This window comes from Mustelus asterias, unplaced genomic scaffold (genome assembly GCF_964213995.1).
Source record: "Mustelus asterias unplaced genomic scaffold, sMusAst1.hap1.1 HAP1_SCAFFOLD_4156, whole genome shotgun sequence".
NCBI lineage: Eukaryota > Metazoa > Chordata > Chondrichthyes > Carcharhiniformes > Triakidae > Mustelus > Mustelus asterias.
In genome coordinates, this window is record NW_027594101.1 from 1 (window position 1) to 14935 (window position 14935).

Below are 14935 nucleotides of genomic sequence, written 5' to 3' on the forward strand. Positions count from 1 at the left end.
ATATGTGGGGTGCATAGCCCTTTAAGGAAATCATGTGACTCTTTTGGGCATCTAAAAATCTGCCCAGTGAAGTCTGCAAGACATAATAAATGAAATACCTGCTTTTCCCTGACATTTGACTGGAGATTTGAGTTCTTTGAGTCCAAGGGAACCAAATCCATTAAACTGGTGACGAAGGTGGTGACTGGCAGTTCGTAGGATCACGGACCATCTGCCGAGACCCATAATACGAGACCTGTTGAGATTTTCCAGCATTTTCTGTTTTAGTTTTCAATTCCAGCATCCACAGTATTTTGCTTTAGTCAAGTTGGCTGCTTTGTCCTGGATGGTGTCAAGCTTGAGTGTTGTTGGAGCGCATCCATTCAGGCAAGTGGAGAAGATTCCATCACACTCCTAACTTGTGCCTTGTAGATGGTGGATAGGCTTTGGGAGTCAGGTGGTCAGTTATTCGCTGCAGTATTCCTAGCCTCTGACCAGCTCTTGTAGCCACCTCTCTTGATCCTCTCTTGTTAGATCCTCTCTTGATGGAGGTGGTCATTGTCTAGCACTTGTGTGGCGTGAGTGTTACTTGCCACTTGTCAACCCAAGCCTGGATATATTCCAGGTCTTGCTGCATGTGGACATGGACTGCTTCACTCTCTGAGGAATCGCGAATGGTGCTGAACATTGTGCAATCATCAGCCAACATCCTCGTTTCTGACCTTACGATGGTGAGATGGTTGAGCCAAGAACTCTACCCTGGGGACTCCTGCAGCTGAGCTGAGATGATTGACTTCCAATCACCACAACCATCTTCCTTTGTGCCAGGTATGACTCCAAGCAGCAGAGAGTTTGCCTCCTAATTCACATTGATTACAGTTTTGCTTGGGCTCCTTTATACCATACGCGGTCAAATGCTGCCTTGATGTCACAGGCAGTCACTCTCACCTCATCCATATTGCAGGAGAGCAGGATTATTTGATCTTCTCATGCTCCCATTTGTTATGTTAACTAACTACTTGCTGCATAGAAAGGTTTTCTCAAGTCATTGTTGCTTAGTTTGCTCATCACCTTAAATCTGTGTCCTCTGGTTCTCACCTTCCACCCTTTACATTAAGTAAAAATGTTTCTTTAATGGGATATGGGCAATTATTACCCATTTCCTCCCCTGAGAGACATTCATGAAGCCGTTTTCTTTTTTAATGGTAATCTAATAGTTTTAATGGTCACCATGACTAACATGAGATTTTAAAATTAGATTTATTTAATTTCCACAGTTACAGTGGGATTTGACCTCAGATCATTATTAGTCCAGCTCTTGTGTTTATTAGCTCAATAACATAACCACTGTGCTGCCATATCCCCACGAGGAAGAGGTAAAATTAACTTAGGACTAAAAAGAGGAACTCTTCTAGGACTGAAAATCAGGAGGGCTTCCTCACGTATGTCTCTGGCTGGCAGATCCTGCCTGGGGTGAGCTGCTCTGGAGCATGGCAATTCCACTTTATTCATCACTTGATCAGCATACTTTTTAAAGAATGTGCTGCATCATGTTTGTGCAAGTATTTGTCATTCTTCCCTTTACATTCATGCAGTCACAGCCCAGCTACACTGGCAGTGGGAGCATTTGGATAGTCTTCTGTGAATACTGCCAGCTCAAACCAAATGACTTAACACCACTGGTATGCATGGGTTGGTGATTAAAGCTATTAGGTAGCTCCAGGATTTTGACACTGATGATGAAGGAACAGTGATGTATCTCCCGTTAGGAAACATGTGGAACAGGTTGGTGATCCACTTTTACACATTATGGCACCTCCCACCTGCTGAGAGTAGAAATCCATACACATTCTCAGGGGAAATTGCATCAGAATCAATTTCCCTTGAAGTTGTTTTGCTGACACAAGTCATTTCTCATGAACGTCCTGAAACCTTCGCCCATGTCCCGTCTGAATTTGGACAAGGTGAAAGTGGCTGCCCAACATTGGGACACCTCTTATATGAGGTGACTGGTAGAGAAGCTTCCTGCCGGGATTGTATTCAATATTCTCATTTGGGAGTTTGATAGAAATTCCAAACTCCAGACATAGAGGGCGCAATCTTACCAGCTCAACGCACCAGCTGATCAGTGTGCCAGAACCAATTTGCAAAAGGACTTACCGGCTCCCGTACAGTGGCTTCTGCCCTCATGGCTGCTTACCCCCTCACCAGTGAGACGCCAAGCCAGCGAGAATCACTATTGCTCTACATTAGCGGGGACCAGGTGCCTTTGCCACACCGGGGGATCAGACGCCATTTTGAAGTCCCCAGGTGGTTAGGGGCATGGCTGGAAAGTGCCCATCTGACACCCTAGCAGTGCCCAGGTGGGGACCATATGTGCTGGGGCAGTGTCAAAGGGGTGTGGGGCTTATTAAAAGGGAAGCTCTGCAAGGGGGGTGGTCGGTAGTGGGGTTATGCAAGGGGGAGCTTCATGTAGAGGTGGACTGCAGAAGGGTCATAACAGGGAGGAGGGGGCATGCCACGGATCTGCCAGACTCATCTGGAGGGTCCTGATGCCCTGATACCAGCTACCTGTGTTGGTGCGGGGAATAGCAATTCTGCCGATGATGGGGGGCGCAGTGTGAGGGAGGGTTAGTGTGGGAGGGACGGCGCCTAAGACACTAGTAGATTGGGACGCCCGGCACAATGGCACACAAACACTCTGGAGCCAGCTTCCCTGCCATACTCAGGCTAACACAGTAAGAAGTCTTACAACACCAGGTTAAAGTCCAACAGGTTTACCCCAGTCCAACGCCGGCATCTCCACATCATACTCAGGCTGTGCCAAACTTGCCCAAAAGACCGGTGTGGAACACTCCTGCTGACACTTCAAATTGTTTTGGTACAATTCCACCCATTGAATGCAGCTATCAGTTTTGCTTAAAGTCACTCCAATTAATTTTATTAATGAACAAATCCAGTATCAGCAACTTTTATTAGAAAATACAAGATTTTTCTTCTGTCCTATCTTACATTAATATATCTTTCGTAGCAAATGTGAAAATCCCATGTTCAAAATAACTTAAATTAGGTTAGCCCAACAGAGTGAAAAATGCCGAGATTAATCTCCAATGTTTTGTCGAAGTTACGCCATCTTTACTCTCACTTTTTATACACCTTGTCATGATGTAAATGCAGCACTGTTCTATTTTCCATTGTTTAGACCAGAGATTGTTTCTGGTTTGTACTGTTGAAGTGGAAACTTTCCTGCTTCCTGACTGTGATAGACTCAAACAAAATTTGTTCCGACAATACAACTATTTATTTACGACAGACTGCATGCAGTTTTGGCTGAAACTTGGGTTCAGAGAGCAGTTATTACAACTTACTAATTCCTCCCCAAGTCCGCAATTACACAGAGAAACAGTTCAGTATTTACACATAATCATTATCAGTTTTCGTGACCAGAGCATATTCAGGAATTCGATTAGTAATAGAATTGTGAGCAATATCATTTATCATGTTTCAACTTGCTGATCTCCCAGAACTCGTTGTCCCATTATTCATACCCTTATCTTGTCCTTTGATGGAACAGAAGAAGGTCGGTGACTCCTTCCTCCCTGACCTTATCTTGTTTTATTTACTCATACAGCCTTATTAACTCTTACAGGGGTCTGGCATTTTGAAATAGCTTTGGTCGGCCGTTCTTTATATTGTAACAAATAGTTGACCAATTTTCCCATTGTGCCCTTACTTAGTTCGTACAACTTGTATTGTATTGTGTTTCTTTTTCTTTTGATTTCCAGTTTTCAACTCAGGAAATGTTTCATTTAAGTCTCTGGTGCAATTATCCTTTTTGTCATTTGCAGGCATAGTTCCACTTTCAAGCCCAATTTCAAAATTCACATGTGGTAACTACACATTCTGATTGAACACAGTCCAAATATCATTTCTGTGCATTAACATCTAATTTCTTATCTTGTCAAAATCTCTCTTAGCTGTTTCGAGGATGCTGTTAAAATGCTTAAGTTCACTTAAAATAGTATCACCCTCTTGCTTTGTTTGTTATTTAAACTTTTAGTGATCTTGTTCCTCCCAGCCCCATTTCAAATGAATTATTTTCAATTCTGTTTGAGCCATTTCCTCTCTCTGAAATTTCATAGTTTGTTCTAACCCTTCAACTTTTTGCACAATTTATGAACTCGAGTTCAAATGATCTTTGGCAAACTGTTCACTTGTCTTTCTTCCAACAGTTACATCTTGTGGAATATTACCGACAAGCATTTTTAAATCAGTGTCTCTGGTCATGGACTCAGAAAGATCACTTTGCAATTTCAGTACTTCTGGTTGACATCTTATACTTTCCAATTTAGCAAGTACCTCAGTTGTTTTCTTTTTGTCCATTACTGACTTTCATAAATCAGTAATATTACCCGGATCAGCTCTATGCTCAACTGTGTCACTATTCAACAATGAAGTTTCATTCACAGGAACAACTTTCGAATTGCGACATTTCATAACATTCATAGAATAGGATAGAATAGAATTCCAACAGGAGGCAGCCATTTGGCCCATCAAGCCTGCACTGACAACAATCCCACCCTATCCCCGTAACGGTAGCACAGCGGCACGATGGCACAGTGGTTGGCATTGCTGCTTCGCAGCTCCGGGGACCTGGGTTCGATTCCCGGCTTGGGTCGCTGTCTGTGTGGAGTTTGCGCATTCTCCTCGTGTCTGCGTGGGTTTCCTCCGGGTGCTCCGGTTTCCTCCCACGGTCCGGGGATGTGCGGGTTGGGTTGATTGGCCAAGCTAAAAATTGCCCTTAGAGTCCTGGGATGCGTAGGTTAGAGGGATTGGTGGGTAAATATGTGGGGATATGGGGGTAGGGCCTGGGTGGGGATTGTGGTCGGTGCAGACTCGTGGGCCGAATGGCCTCTTTCTGTGCTGTAGGGATTCTAAGATTCTAAGAACTTCACAGTACTTTTGATTGGAAGTTTCATCCTTTATCTCTTCATGGTTGCTCGGGTCAGCACTTTGCTACAGTACTTCCATATCCATCGTTACCTCGCAAAGTAGTTTATACAATTCTCATCTAGGGATCTACTGTCCACAGGAAACAATTGATTTCTATATCTGCAGTCTTATCTTGCTCTCCCTGTTTATTCTGCAAATAAATATTTTTGGCCCACACTGTACCATCTATATTGGTTAACATACTTCTTGCACGTCAGCTTCTCTGGATACTTTTCTACCCCCTAATCCTACAGTCACAGGATAGGGAGGTCATACCCTCTTACCCTACAGTCTTGGAGTAGGTACAATGCAGCTTCACCAAAAAGATACCAGGGCTTATGGACAGGTTGCATATATTTGGGTAGTATTCCATCGAGTTTGAAGGTGATTAAACTGATTAAATTATTTACTAGGATAATGAGAAACTACTACCATTTGGGTGGCAGAGTGGTTAGCACTGCTGCCTCACAGCGCCAGGGACCCACATTCGATTCCAACTTGGGTGACTGTATGAAGTTTGTATCTGTGTGGGGTTTGAATGTTCTCTCCGTGTCTATGTGGGTTTCTTCCAGGTGCTCCGGTTTCTTTTCTCAGTCCAAAGATGCGCAGAGTAGGTGGATTGACCATGCTAAACTGCCCCTTAACTGTCCCAGGATGTGTAGGTTAGGGGGATTAGCGGGGTAAATGTGTGTGTGGACCTGGTTAAGATGTTGGAGATGTCTGTCAGAGAGTTGGTGCAGACTCGATGGGCTGTATGGCCTCCTTCTGTACTGTAGGGATTCTATAAACTTACTTCAGTGAGGGAACCAGTAGTGAGGAGATATAATCCTAAAATTAGAGCTAGGCTGTTTGGAATCATAGAATGATGACAGCACACAAAGCGGCCATTTGGCCTGTTGTGTTTATGCTCGCTTTCTCTGGAAGTGCAATTTACTCAGTTCTACTTCCCCACGTTTCTCTGTAACCTTACAAAGTGTTTCTCTTCAAAGAATCCAATTCTCTTTTTGAAAGTCATAATTGAATCTTCAACCTCCATTCTCAAAGACAGTACATATCAGACCCTAACCACTTGCTGTGTGAATCTGCCTCCGCCACTCTGACAGAACATTCCAGATCCTAACCACACCGTTGGCTGTGTGAATCTGTCTCCATCACACTCTCAGACAGTACATTCCAGATCCTAAGCATTCGCTGTTTTTGAAAGTTTTTCCTCTTGTCACTGTCCTGTTGCCAATGACTTTAAATCTCTGCCCTCTGTTTCTTGATCCTTCCAGCGTGAATGCCTCAGTGATTAAATTTTCCAGGATTTTTAGGGGGATTTTCCAGGGCGAATTCATTCCTTGCCCTTATGTATTTTGAACCCTGACTGGTTATTGTACCAAAATATTGAGTCAACATCTTCAGGAAAAGAAAACTAGAAGGACAGGAATGAAAGTGAAATAAAAACTATGCAGAGTTTGAGCTGGTGTGGCACAGGGAACATTTTCTGCTCCTGTACATTGCTCAAATAAACTGAAGTATAACAACTCAACACAGCATTTAATCCATGACATCTCCATACTGAGTTTTCTTTCCTCCAGTATCAGTGTTTTCCGCAGAATCAGCCTTCTGATTCTTCATACCTGCAAACAGAATAGAATTATAGAACCATAGAGCACAGATCACCATTTGGCCCATCCAGCCTGGGCCAGCTCTTTAAACGAGTTAAGCAATACTAGGAGTGTCACAGAGATCAGTGCCAGGGCTTCAACCATTTACAATCGATATTAATGACTTGGATGAGGAACCAGATGTACTGTATCCAAAGTGGCTGATGATACAAAGAAAGTTAGGAAAGCAAGTTGTGGAGGATATAAAGAATCAACCTATGATAGGTTCAGTGAGTGGGGGGGGGGGGGGGGAATGGGGTATAATGTGCGAAAATGTGAGATTGTCAACTTTGACAGGAAGAATAGAAAAACAGATCATTTAAATGGAGAGACTGCAGAATGCTGTGTACAGAGGATGTAGGTGTTCTCACACATGAATTACAAAAAAATTAGCATGCAGGTACGGCATGTAGTTAGGAAGGCAAATAGAATGTTCATCTTTATTGCAAGGGGAGTATACTATAAAAGTCTTACTCAAACTGTACAGGGCTTTGGAGAGACCACACCTCGAGTGCAACATGAACTTTTGACCTCCTTATGTAAAGAGGGATATATTTGCATTGGGAGCAGTTCAGAGATTTACTAGACTGATTCTCGGCATGAGGTTAGATGGACAAGTTAACAGGTTGGGCTTGTATTCATTGGAGTTTAGAAGAATGAGGGGTGATCTTATGAAACATAGGAGGGGGCTTGACAAGGTAAATGTTGGGAGTATATTTCCTCTCGTGAGGGAATCTAGAACGAAAGGACAGTTTCACAATAGAGGATCTTCCATTTAAGGTGGAGAGGAAGAGGAATTTCTTCTCTCAGAGGATTGAGTGTGTTTGGAATTCTCTACCCCAGCTAGCAATGGGGGCTGGGTCATTGAATATATTCAAGGCTGAATTAGAAAGATTTTTGATTGACAAGGGGGTGGGAGTCAAGAGTTAAGGGGAAGGGGGGGGTGCAGACAGGGAACTGAGTACATAATCAGATCAGCCATGATCTTACTGAGTGGTGGAGAAGGATCGAGGGGCTGAATGGCCTACTCCTAATTCTTACATTCTCTACATTTCGGTAAACTTTCCCTTCTGAGTATTTATCCAATTATGTTTTAAAAATTACTTTCAGGCAGTGCATTCTGGATCTTCATAACCTGCTGCATAAAATATTTCTTATCTCCTCTCTGATGCTTCTGTGCATTGCCTTAAATATGAACTGAAATCAAATGCCCTCCTGTGCATATGATGATTTGCTACAGAAATTACAGGATTGCTGTACAGGATTATTAATTTTTCCCCCCTTTGTGATCTCCCAGAGGCACTAACTTGTACTGATGATGAGCTACCCATTCCCACAACCATTCAGAGATTATCCACCCTCACCACTAATCCCGGTTCGCAGGCGAACTCACCCCCACTTCTCACGGCTGTTGTATTCTTGATTTATGCTGAGTTAGCTGTTGCAGGTAAGGCTGATGCAACTAACCTCGGTGCTCCTTGATTAGGCAGAGGGAAATAAAATTCCAATCCTGATTGCTGCACAGTGATCCACACAATCAGCATGTCTGATTCCCCCCAGCTCAAACCATAGAATCCCTACAATGCAGAAAGGGGCCATCCGACCCATTGAGTCTGCACTGACTCTTCAAAAGAGCACCCACCCAAGCCCTTCCCTCTGCCCTATCCCTGTAACCTCATGCATTTACCATGGCTAATCCACCTAACCTACACATCTTTGGAATGTGGGAGGAAAGTGGAGCACCTGGAAGAAACCCAGACATGGGGAGAATTCATAATCACTGTGCCACCTTAACAGCCCACTGAAATTCAGTCAGCATGATTCAACTCTTGGTGAACAAATTTTGTGATCTGAAGATATTTACAGAAGCTTGGTTTTGTTAATTGAAGAAGTTCACATTTCCTTTAACTCAACTTCCACAAGTTTGTGAAATTGCCCAAAAGAATGGAATTATACCGATTTGAACCTTCAAGCCAAAAAAAGATACTCCTCTACTTTCCAATGAGGAATAAGGCCCAGGCTTGACCACAATAACTTTTAGACAGTTTTTTTTTCTTTTTACTCAACTGCTTTTTTGGTTACTCATGTTGAATGATGTAATTCCTGAGAATGGATTAATTTAAAAAACCTATTGCAAACGTCACATAATCCCAGGGTCAACAGAGAATGACTTACATACAAGATAAAGTTCCCTCTACACTGTCCCCCATCAAACAGTCCCGAGACAGGTAGAGCACGGGGTTAGATACAGTCAGAAGAGATAGGAGAGGCGATGAATGAATACTTTTCTTCAGTGTTCACCAAGGAGAGGGGCCATGTTTTTGAGGATGAGAGTGTGATACAGGCTGATAGGCTGGAGGAGGCAGATGTTCTGAGGGAAGATGTATTAGCAATTTTGAAAAACCTGAAGGTCGATAAGTCCCCTGGGCCAGATGAGATATATCCTAGGATTCTTTTGGAGGCAAGGGATGAGATTGCAGCGCCTTTGGCTTTGATCTTTGGGTCCTCACTGTCCACGGGGATAGTGCCAGAGGACTGGAGAGTGGCGAATGTTGTTCCTCTGTTCAAGAAAGGAAATAGGAATGACCCTGGTAATTATAGGCCGGTTAGTCTTACTTCGGTGGTCGGTAAGTTATTGGAAAAGGTCCTGAGGGATAGGATTTACAACCATTTAGAAAGATGCAGCTTAATCTGGGATAGTCAACACGGATTCGTGTTGACTATCAAATTTGATTGAATTTTTTGAGGAGGTAACTAAGTGTGTAGATGAAGGTAGAGCAGTTGATGTCATATACATGGATTTTAGTAAGGCTTTTGGTAAGGTCCCCCACGGTCGGCTCATGAAGAAAGTAAGGAGGTGTGGGATGGAGGGAAACTTGGCCGATTGGATAAGTAACTGGCTACCTCATAGAAAGAAGTCTCACAACACCAGGTTAAAGTCCAACAGGTTTATTTGGTAGCAAATACCACAAGCTTTCGGAGCGCTGCTCCTTCGTCAGATGGAGTGGAAATGTGCTCTCAAACAGTGCACAGCGACACAAAATCAAGTTACAGAATACTGATTAGAATGCGAATCCCTACAGCCAGCCAGGTCTTAAAGATACAGACAATGTGGGTGGAGGGAGCATTAAACCTGGCAAAAGCATTGACCTGGCTGGCTGTAGGGATTCGCATTCTAATCAGTATTCTGTAACTTGATTTTGTGTCGTTGTGAAACTTCTTACTGTGTTCACCCCAGTCCAACGCCGACATCTCCACATCATGAGTACCTCATAGAAGACAGAGGGTGGTGGTGGATGGAAAATTTTCAGACTGGAGACCAGTTACCAGCGGTGTACCACAGGGATCAGTGCTGGGTCCTCTGCTATTTGCGATTTTATAAATGACTTGGAGGAGGAGGCTGCAGGGTGGATCAGTAAATTTGCTGATGACACCAAGATTGGTGGAGTAGTGGATGAGGTGGAGGGCTGTTGTAGGCTGCAAAGAGACATTGATAGGATGTAGAGCTGGGCCGAAAAATGGCAGATGGAGTTTAACCCTGATAAGTGCGAGGTGATTCATTTTGATAGGACAAATTTGAATGCGGATTACAGGGTTAAAGGTAGGGTTCTGAGGAATGTGGAGGAACAGAGAGATCTTGGGGTTCATATCCACAGATCTCTGAAGGTTGCCACTCAAGTGGATAGAGCCGTGAAGAAGGCCTATACTGTGTTAGCGTTTATTAACAGGGGGTTTGAGTTTAAGAGCCATGGGGTTATGCTGCAACTGTACAGGACCTTGGTGAGACCACATTTGGAATATTGTGTGCAGTTCTGGTCACCTCACTATAAGAAGGATGTGGAAGCAGTGGAAAGATTGCAAAGGAGATTTACCTGGTGGGTAGGTCTTATGAGGAAAGGTTGAGGGCTTTTCTCTTTAGAGCAGAGGAGGTTGAGAGGCGACTTAATAGAGGTTTATAAGATGATGAGGGGGATAGATAGAGTGGACATTCAGAGACTATTTCCTCGGGTGGATATAGCAGTTACTAGGGGGCATAACTATAAGGTTTGTGGTGGAAGATATAGGAGGGATGTACGAGGTAGGTTCTTTACTCAGAGAGTGGTTGGAGTGTGGAATGGACTGCCTGCTGTGATAGTGGAGTCGGACACTTTAGGAACTTTCAAGCGGTTATTGGATAGGCACATGGAGCACACCAGGATGATAGGGAGTGGGATAGCTTGATCTTGGTTTCGGAAAAGGTTCGGCACAACATCGTACTGTTCTATGTAAGTTCCTTCTACACTGTCCTCATCAAACACTCGCAGGACAGGTACAGCACAGGGTTAGATACAGAGTAGAGCTCCCTCCACACTGTCCCCCAAACAGTCCCAGGACAGGTAGAGATTGGAGTTAGATAGAGTCAAGCTCCCTCTACATTGTCCCCACCAAACACTCCCAGGGCAGACACAGTGCAGGGTTAGACAGAGTAAAGCTCCAGCCACTCTGCCTCAATGTGTCACAAACAGAATCTCAAAACACCATCCGTTCTAAAAAGTGTAAGATCAGAAGTACAAAATCATTGCAATAGTGACATTTATCTATTTCTGCCAAACTACTCAATAGGAAATGTTACCTACACCCCAAGAGCAAGTTGCAAACAAATGGAGGGTAAGTTTATGGTAACGGGGAGGGGGGAATCTATACCTGAGAACCGAGTTGACACTATTCTAACTCACTACATTGTGAATTTCAAGAGCTTTGATTTTGGTCATCTCTTGCGCAGATTCTTATCAAATGCATTTTCCATACCCCAGATAGATAACATTCCTTGTCTACCTAATGTGAAATCAGAAACATTCCACTGGATTAGTCAGACATAGCTACCCTTCATTCCTCAACACTGACTTTCTGATTAGTTCAGACTTGCCCAAATATTTTTAGTTTCCAGAAACTTTGCCAAAACCAACATGAAACTGGTAAGTCTGCAGGTTCTTGGTTTCTCCCTCCCTTGTCTCAAACACACATCATAGAGAGAAAAAGCCAGTCTTTCACTCACTGTAGCACCCAAGTCTCTCTCAGATTCACTTTTGTTCAGAAACACTTTTTTTTTCATTCAGCAAACAAAATGTTCTGCTCCTCCTTCCTGCGGGGATACCTTTGCCAATATTTCAGTTTCAGACACTGACACAGACATGTTCATTCACATGCTTTCCTTCTGGGTATTCTCACCTTTATCAGGTTTCGGTGGCATTGCTCCAGTCTCAAGGTAAACCCACAGGTTTGAGCACTTCTGTGTCTCCATTCGTGTCACTACATAACTCATCAACGGCCCTGTCACTGTATCAGAGGGAGCAGTTATTGTGAAGTGCTAAATAATATCTCAATCATGAATAAAGCCCAGCCTAGAGATGAAGGAATTGGGCATAGCCAAATCAGCAGGTTAACTGGGATTGGAAAAGACAGTTACTACTTTAAACTTTTGTCAATCATCACCAGATGAAAGCCAATTCCTGCGAATCAAACTTTTTGCACACTCCACAACCTTTCCCATCAGCTAATTCGTAAATCACCTCCTGGGTCTGACTACTGCAAATTATTACACTTGGTGATTTCTGTTCTGGATTGGCTGGGTGACTGTTGTGTGCCTGGTACTTTTACTGTACACAACCCAAATGTCAGCCATGGTTCAATGTCTTTGTTTCCAAGACACTGTCTCCAAATATTGAACATATATTTAAACTATAGTTCCAGTGCAGCACTGCTGGAGTTCCTGTCGTTCAGATGAAAATTGCCAAACTGCCGCCATGAAGAGCAGGGGTATTCTCCGGGTTTGCTGTTCAACATCTCTCCCTTCACCAAAATTCCTAAACATAGGATATTGGTCATTTATCAAATTGCTGTTTGTGGGAACTTTCAAACTGGTTTGTATTTTCCCAAAAAAACAAGTGAGTAGCTGTCAAAGGTAATCCATTGACTCTGAAATTATTTGGGAAATTCTGACTTTGTGAATTCTGTTCATAGAATCATACAGTGCAGAAGAGGCCCTTCAGCCCATCGAGTCTGCATCGACATGCAAGAAACACCTGAGCTCTCACCGAATCCCATTTACCAACACTTGGCCCATTGCCCCAAATGTTACAACATGCCAAGTGCTCATCCAGGTACTTTCTAAAGGATGTGAGGCATCCCACCTCTACCACCCTTTCTGGCAGTGCATTCCAGACCGTCACCACCCTCTGGGCAAAAAAAGTTTTTCCTCACATCCCCCCTAAACCACCTTCCCCACACCTTGAATTTGTATCCCCTCGTAACTGCCTCTTCAACTAAGGGAAACAGCTGCTCCCTATCCACTCCGTTCATGCCCCTCAATCTCGTACACCTCAATCGGGTCACCCCCTCAGACTTCTCTGCCCCAACGAAAACAACCCAGTGTTACTTAAATTTAATTTTTTTGATGATTATTATAGGGATTGAAGGTTGAGACAAACTGTGAAGCTTGTAACTCTATGAATGGGCAGAGTGTGAATGGACGCATCACCTGGCAAAGCACCAGCGAAAGGAACTACGTTGCAGAGAAAATCCCAGGCCAAATTCTTGCTCACCCTCACGTCGTGAAGGCACCGACTATTGCTGGGATATGGTTTTTGTGACCCCTCATCACCCACCCAATTGGCCAATCTTCAAATACACACATTAACAGATCATTTATCCCCATCTGGCTTCAGTGAGTTTCTGGCAGACAATCTTCAGTCCATCTATACCACCCATCCAGTGTTTATTATCATAGAAAAACTTACATTTTTATAGTTACTTTCTCAAATTCGTGATGTGCCAAAGTATGTTACGGCCAATATTTTTGAAATGTAGTTAGTATTATATCGTGGGAAATGCAGCAACTAATTTGTGTTCAGTAAGATCCACATATCAATAAGATATCAACCAGATAATCAGCTTTAATGTTGTTGGTTGAGGGACAAATGTTAAGCAGGAAGCTCAAGAACCCTAAGAACTCCCTTGCTCTACTTCAAATAGTGCCATGGGATCAAAATCCAACTGAGAAAGCAGATGGAAGTAAAATTTTCATCTGAAAGATGGTGCCTCTGACAGCACAGAACTGCCTCAGCATTGCATTGAAGGGAACTTTAACTTGCATTGTTGACCAGAACCAGCCAAATTCCTTCTTGAAACTGTAAGGCTCATTTGGAATAATCATATAGGATGAGTTACAAATTACCATTCTCCCTTTGTACATGTCATTCACAGGGGATGACTAGAGGAAGGTCAGAAATTTAGTGTTACAAAAAGTTAATTAGGAAATGTACTGACCTACTGACAGCAAAATATTCCATCACTTTGGGAAAGGGAGCTTTTTATTCAGCAGTCTCTGCGTAACAAATGCAGCACTGGTACCTGGAGAGTTTTTTAAAAAAGAAAATTGCAAAACTATTAAACCAGGGCCTCAAAAGGGTTACATCTTCAACCATGGAAACTACACACATTACCTAATACAAATGTGCCAATCCCCTTCATAAATGCGTGTGACTGGCAAGCAGCATATTCTGAGAGACCCTGCAGGGTAAAGAGAAGAAAGATAACGCTCCAACCCAACCCGGCCGACGCTCCGACCCAACCCGGTTAACATTCTGATCATAGAATCGGGTAACATTCTGATTAGAGGTAAAGGCAAAATACTGCGGATGCTGGAAACTGAAGTACAAACAGAAAATGCTGGAGAGTCTCAGCAGGTCTGACAGCATCTGTGGGGAGAGAATAGCGCCAACGTTTCGAGTCTGGATAACGCTTCCTCAGAGCTGAATAAAGCTGGGCAGGAGGGGTTACCGTGTTATGCGGTTGAGGGGGGTTAATTGGGGAATTACCTGGAGTTTACTGGGTTTAGGGGGAGTTACTGGGGGGTTACCAGGTTTAGGTAAGATTTTATCTGGGGTTTTTTTTAAACCAGGTTTAAGGGGGTGGAACTGGGTTTGGGAGCAAGGGTGGAACCGGGTTTGGGAGCGGAGATGGAGCTGGGTTCGGGAGCGGGGGCGTGGTACCAGGTTTGGGGGAGGTGGAACCTGGTCTCGGTGGGGGGGGGGGGGGGGGGGTGGAACCGGGTTTTTTGGGGGGGTGGAACTGGGTTTTGGGGGGGGTGGAACCGGGTTTTGTGGGGGGGGGGGTGGAACCGGGTTTTGGGGGGGTGGAGGAACTGGGTTTGGGGGGGGAGGGGTGGAACCAGGTGTGGGGGGAGGGGTGGAACCGGGTATGGGGGGAGGGGTGTTTTTACCGGGTTTTGGGGGGAGGGTTTACCGGGTTTGGGGGGGAGGGGTTTACCGGGTTTG

The 14935-nt window shown here is 44.0% G+C and overlaps 1 protein-coding gene across 1 annotated transcript; it reads right to left on the reverse strand.

The window, feature by feature from the left end:
* Positions 1-4925: 4925 nt before the first annotated feature.
* Positions 4926-14168, reverse strand: tmem141 (transmembrane protein 141; the record flags this gene model as incomplete). Its single annotated transcript, XM_078208655.1, is given in 5 exon segments — positions 4926-6032; positions 6093-6593; positions 11829-11936; positions 13926-14009; positions 14102-14168. Coding segments are annotated over 4 exon segments (342 nt in total), but the record flags the coding sequence as incomplete, so codon positions are not given.
* Between the last annotated feature and the right edge of the window lie 767 nt (positions 14169-14935).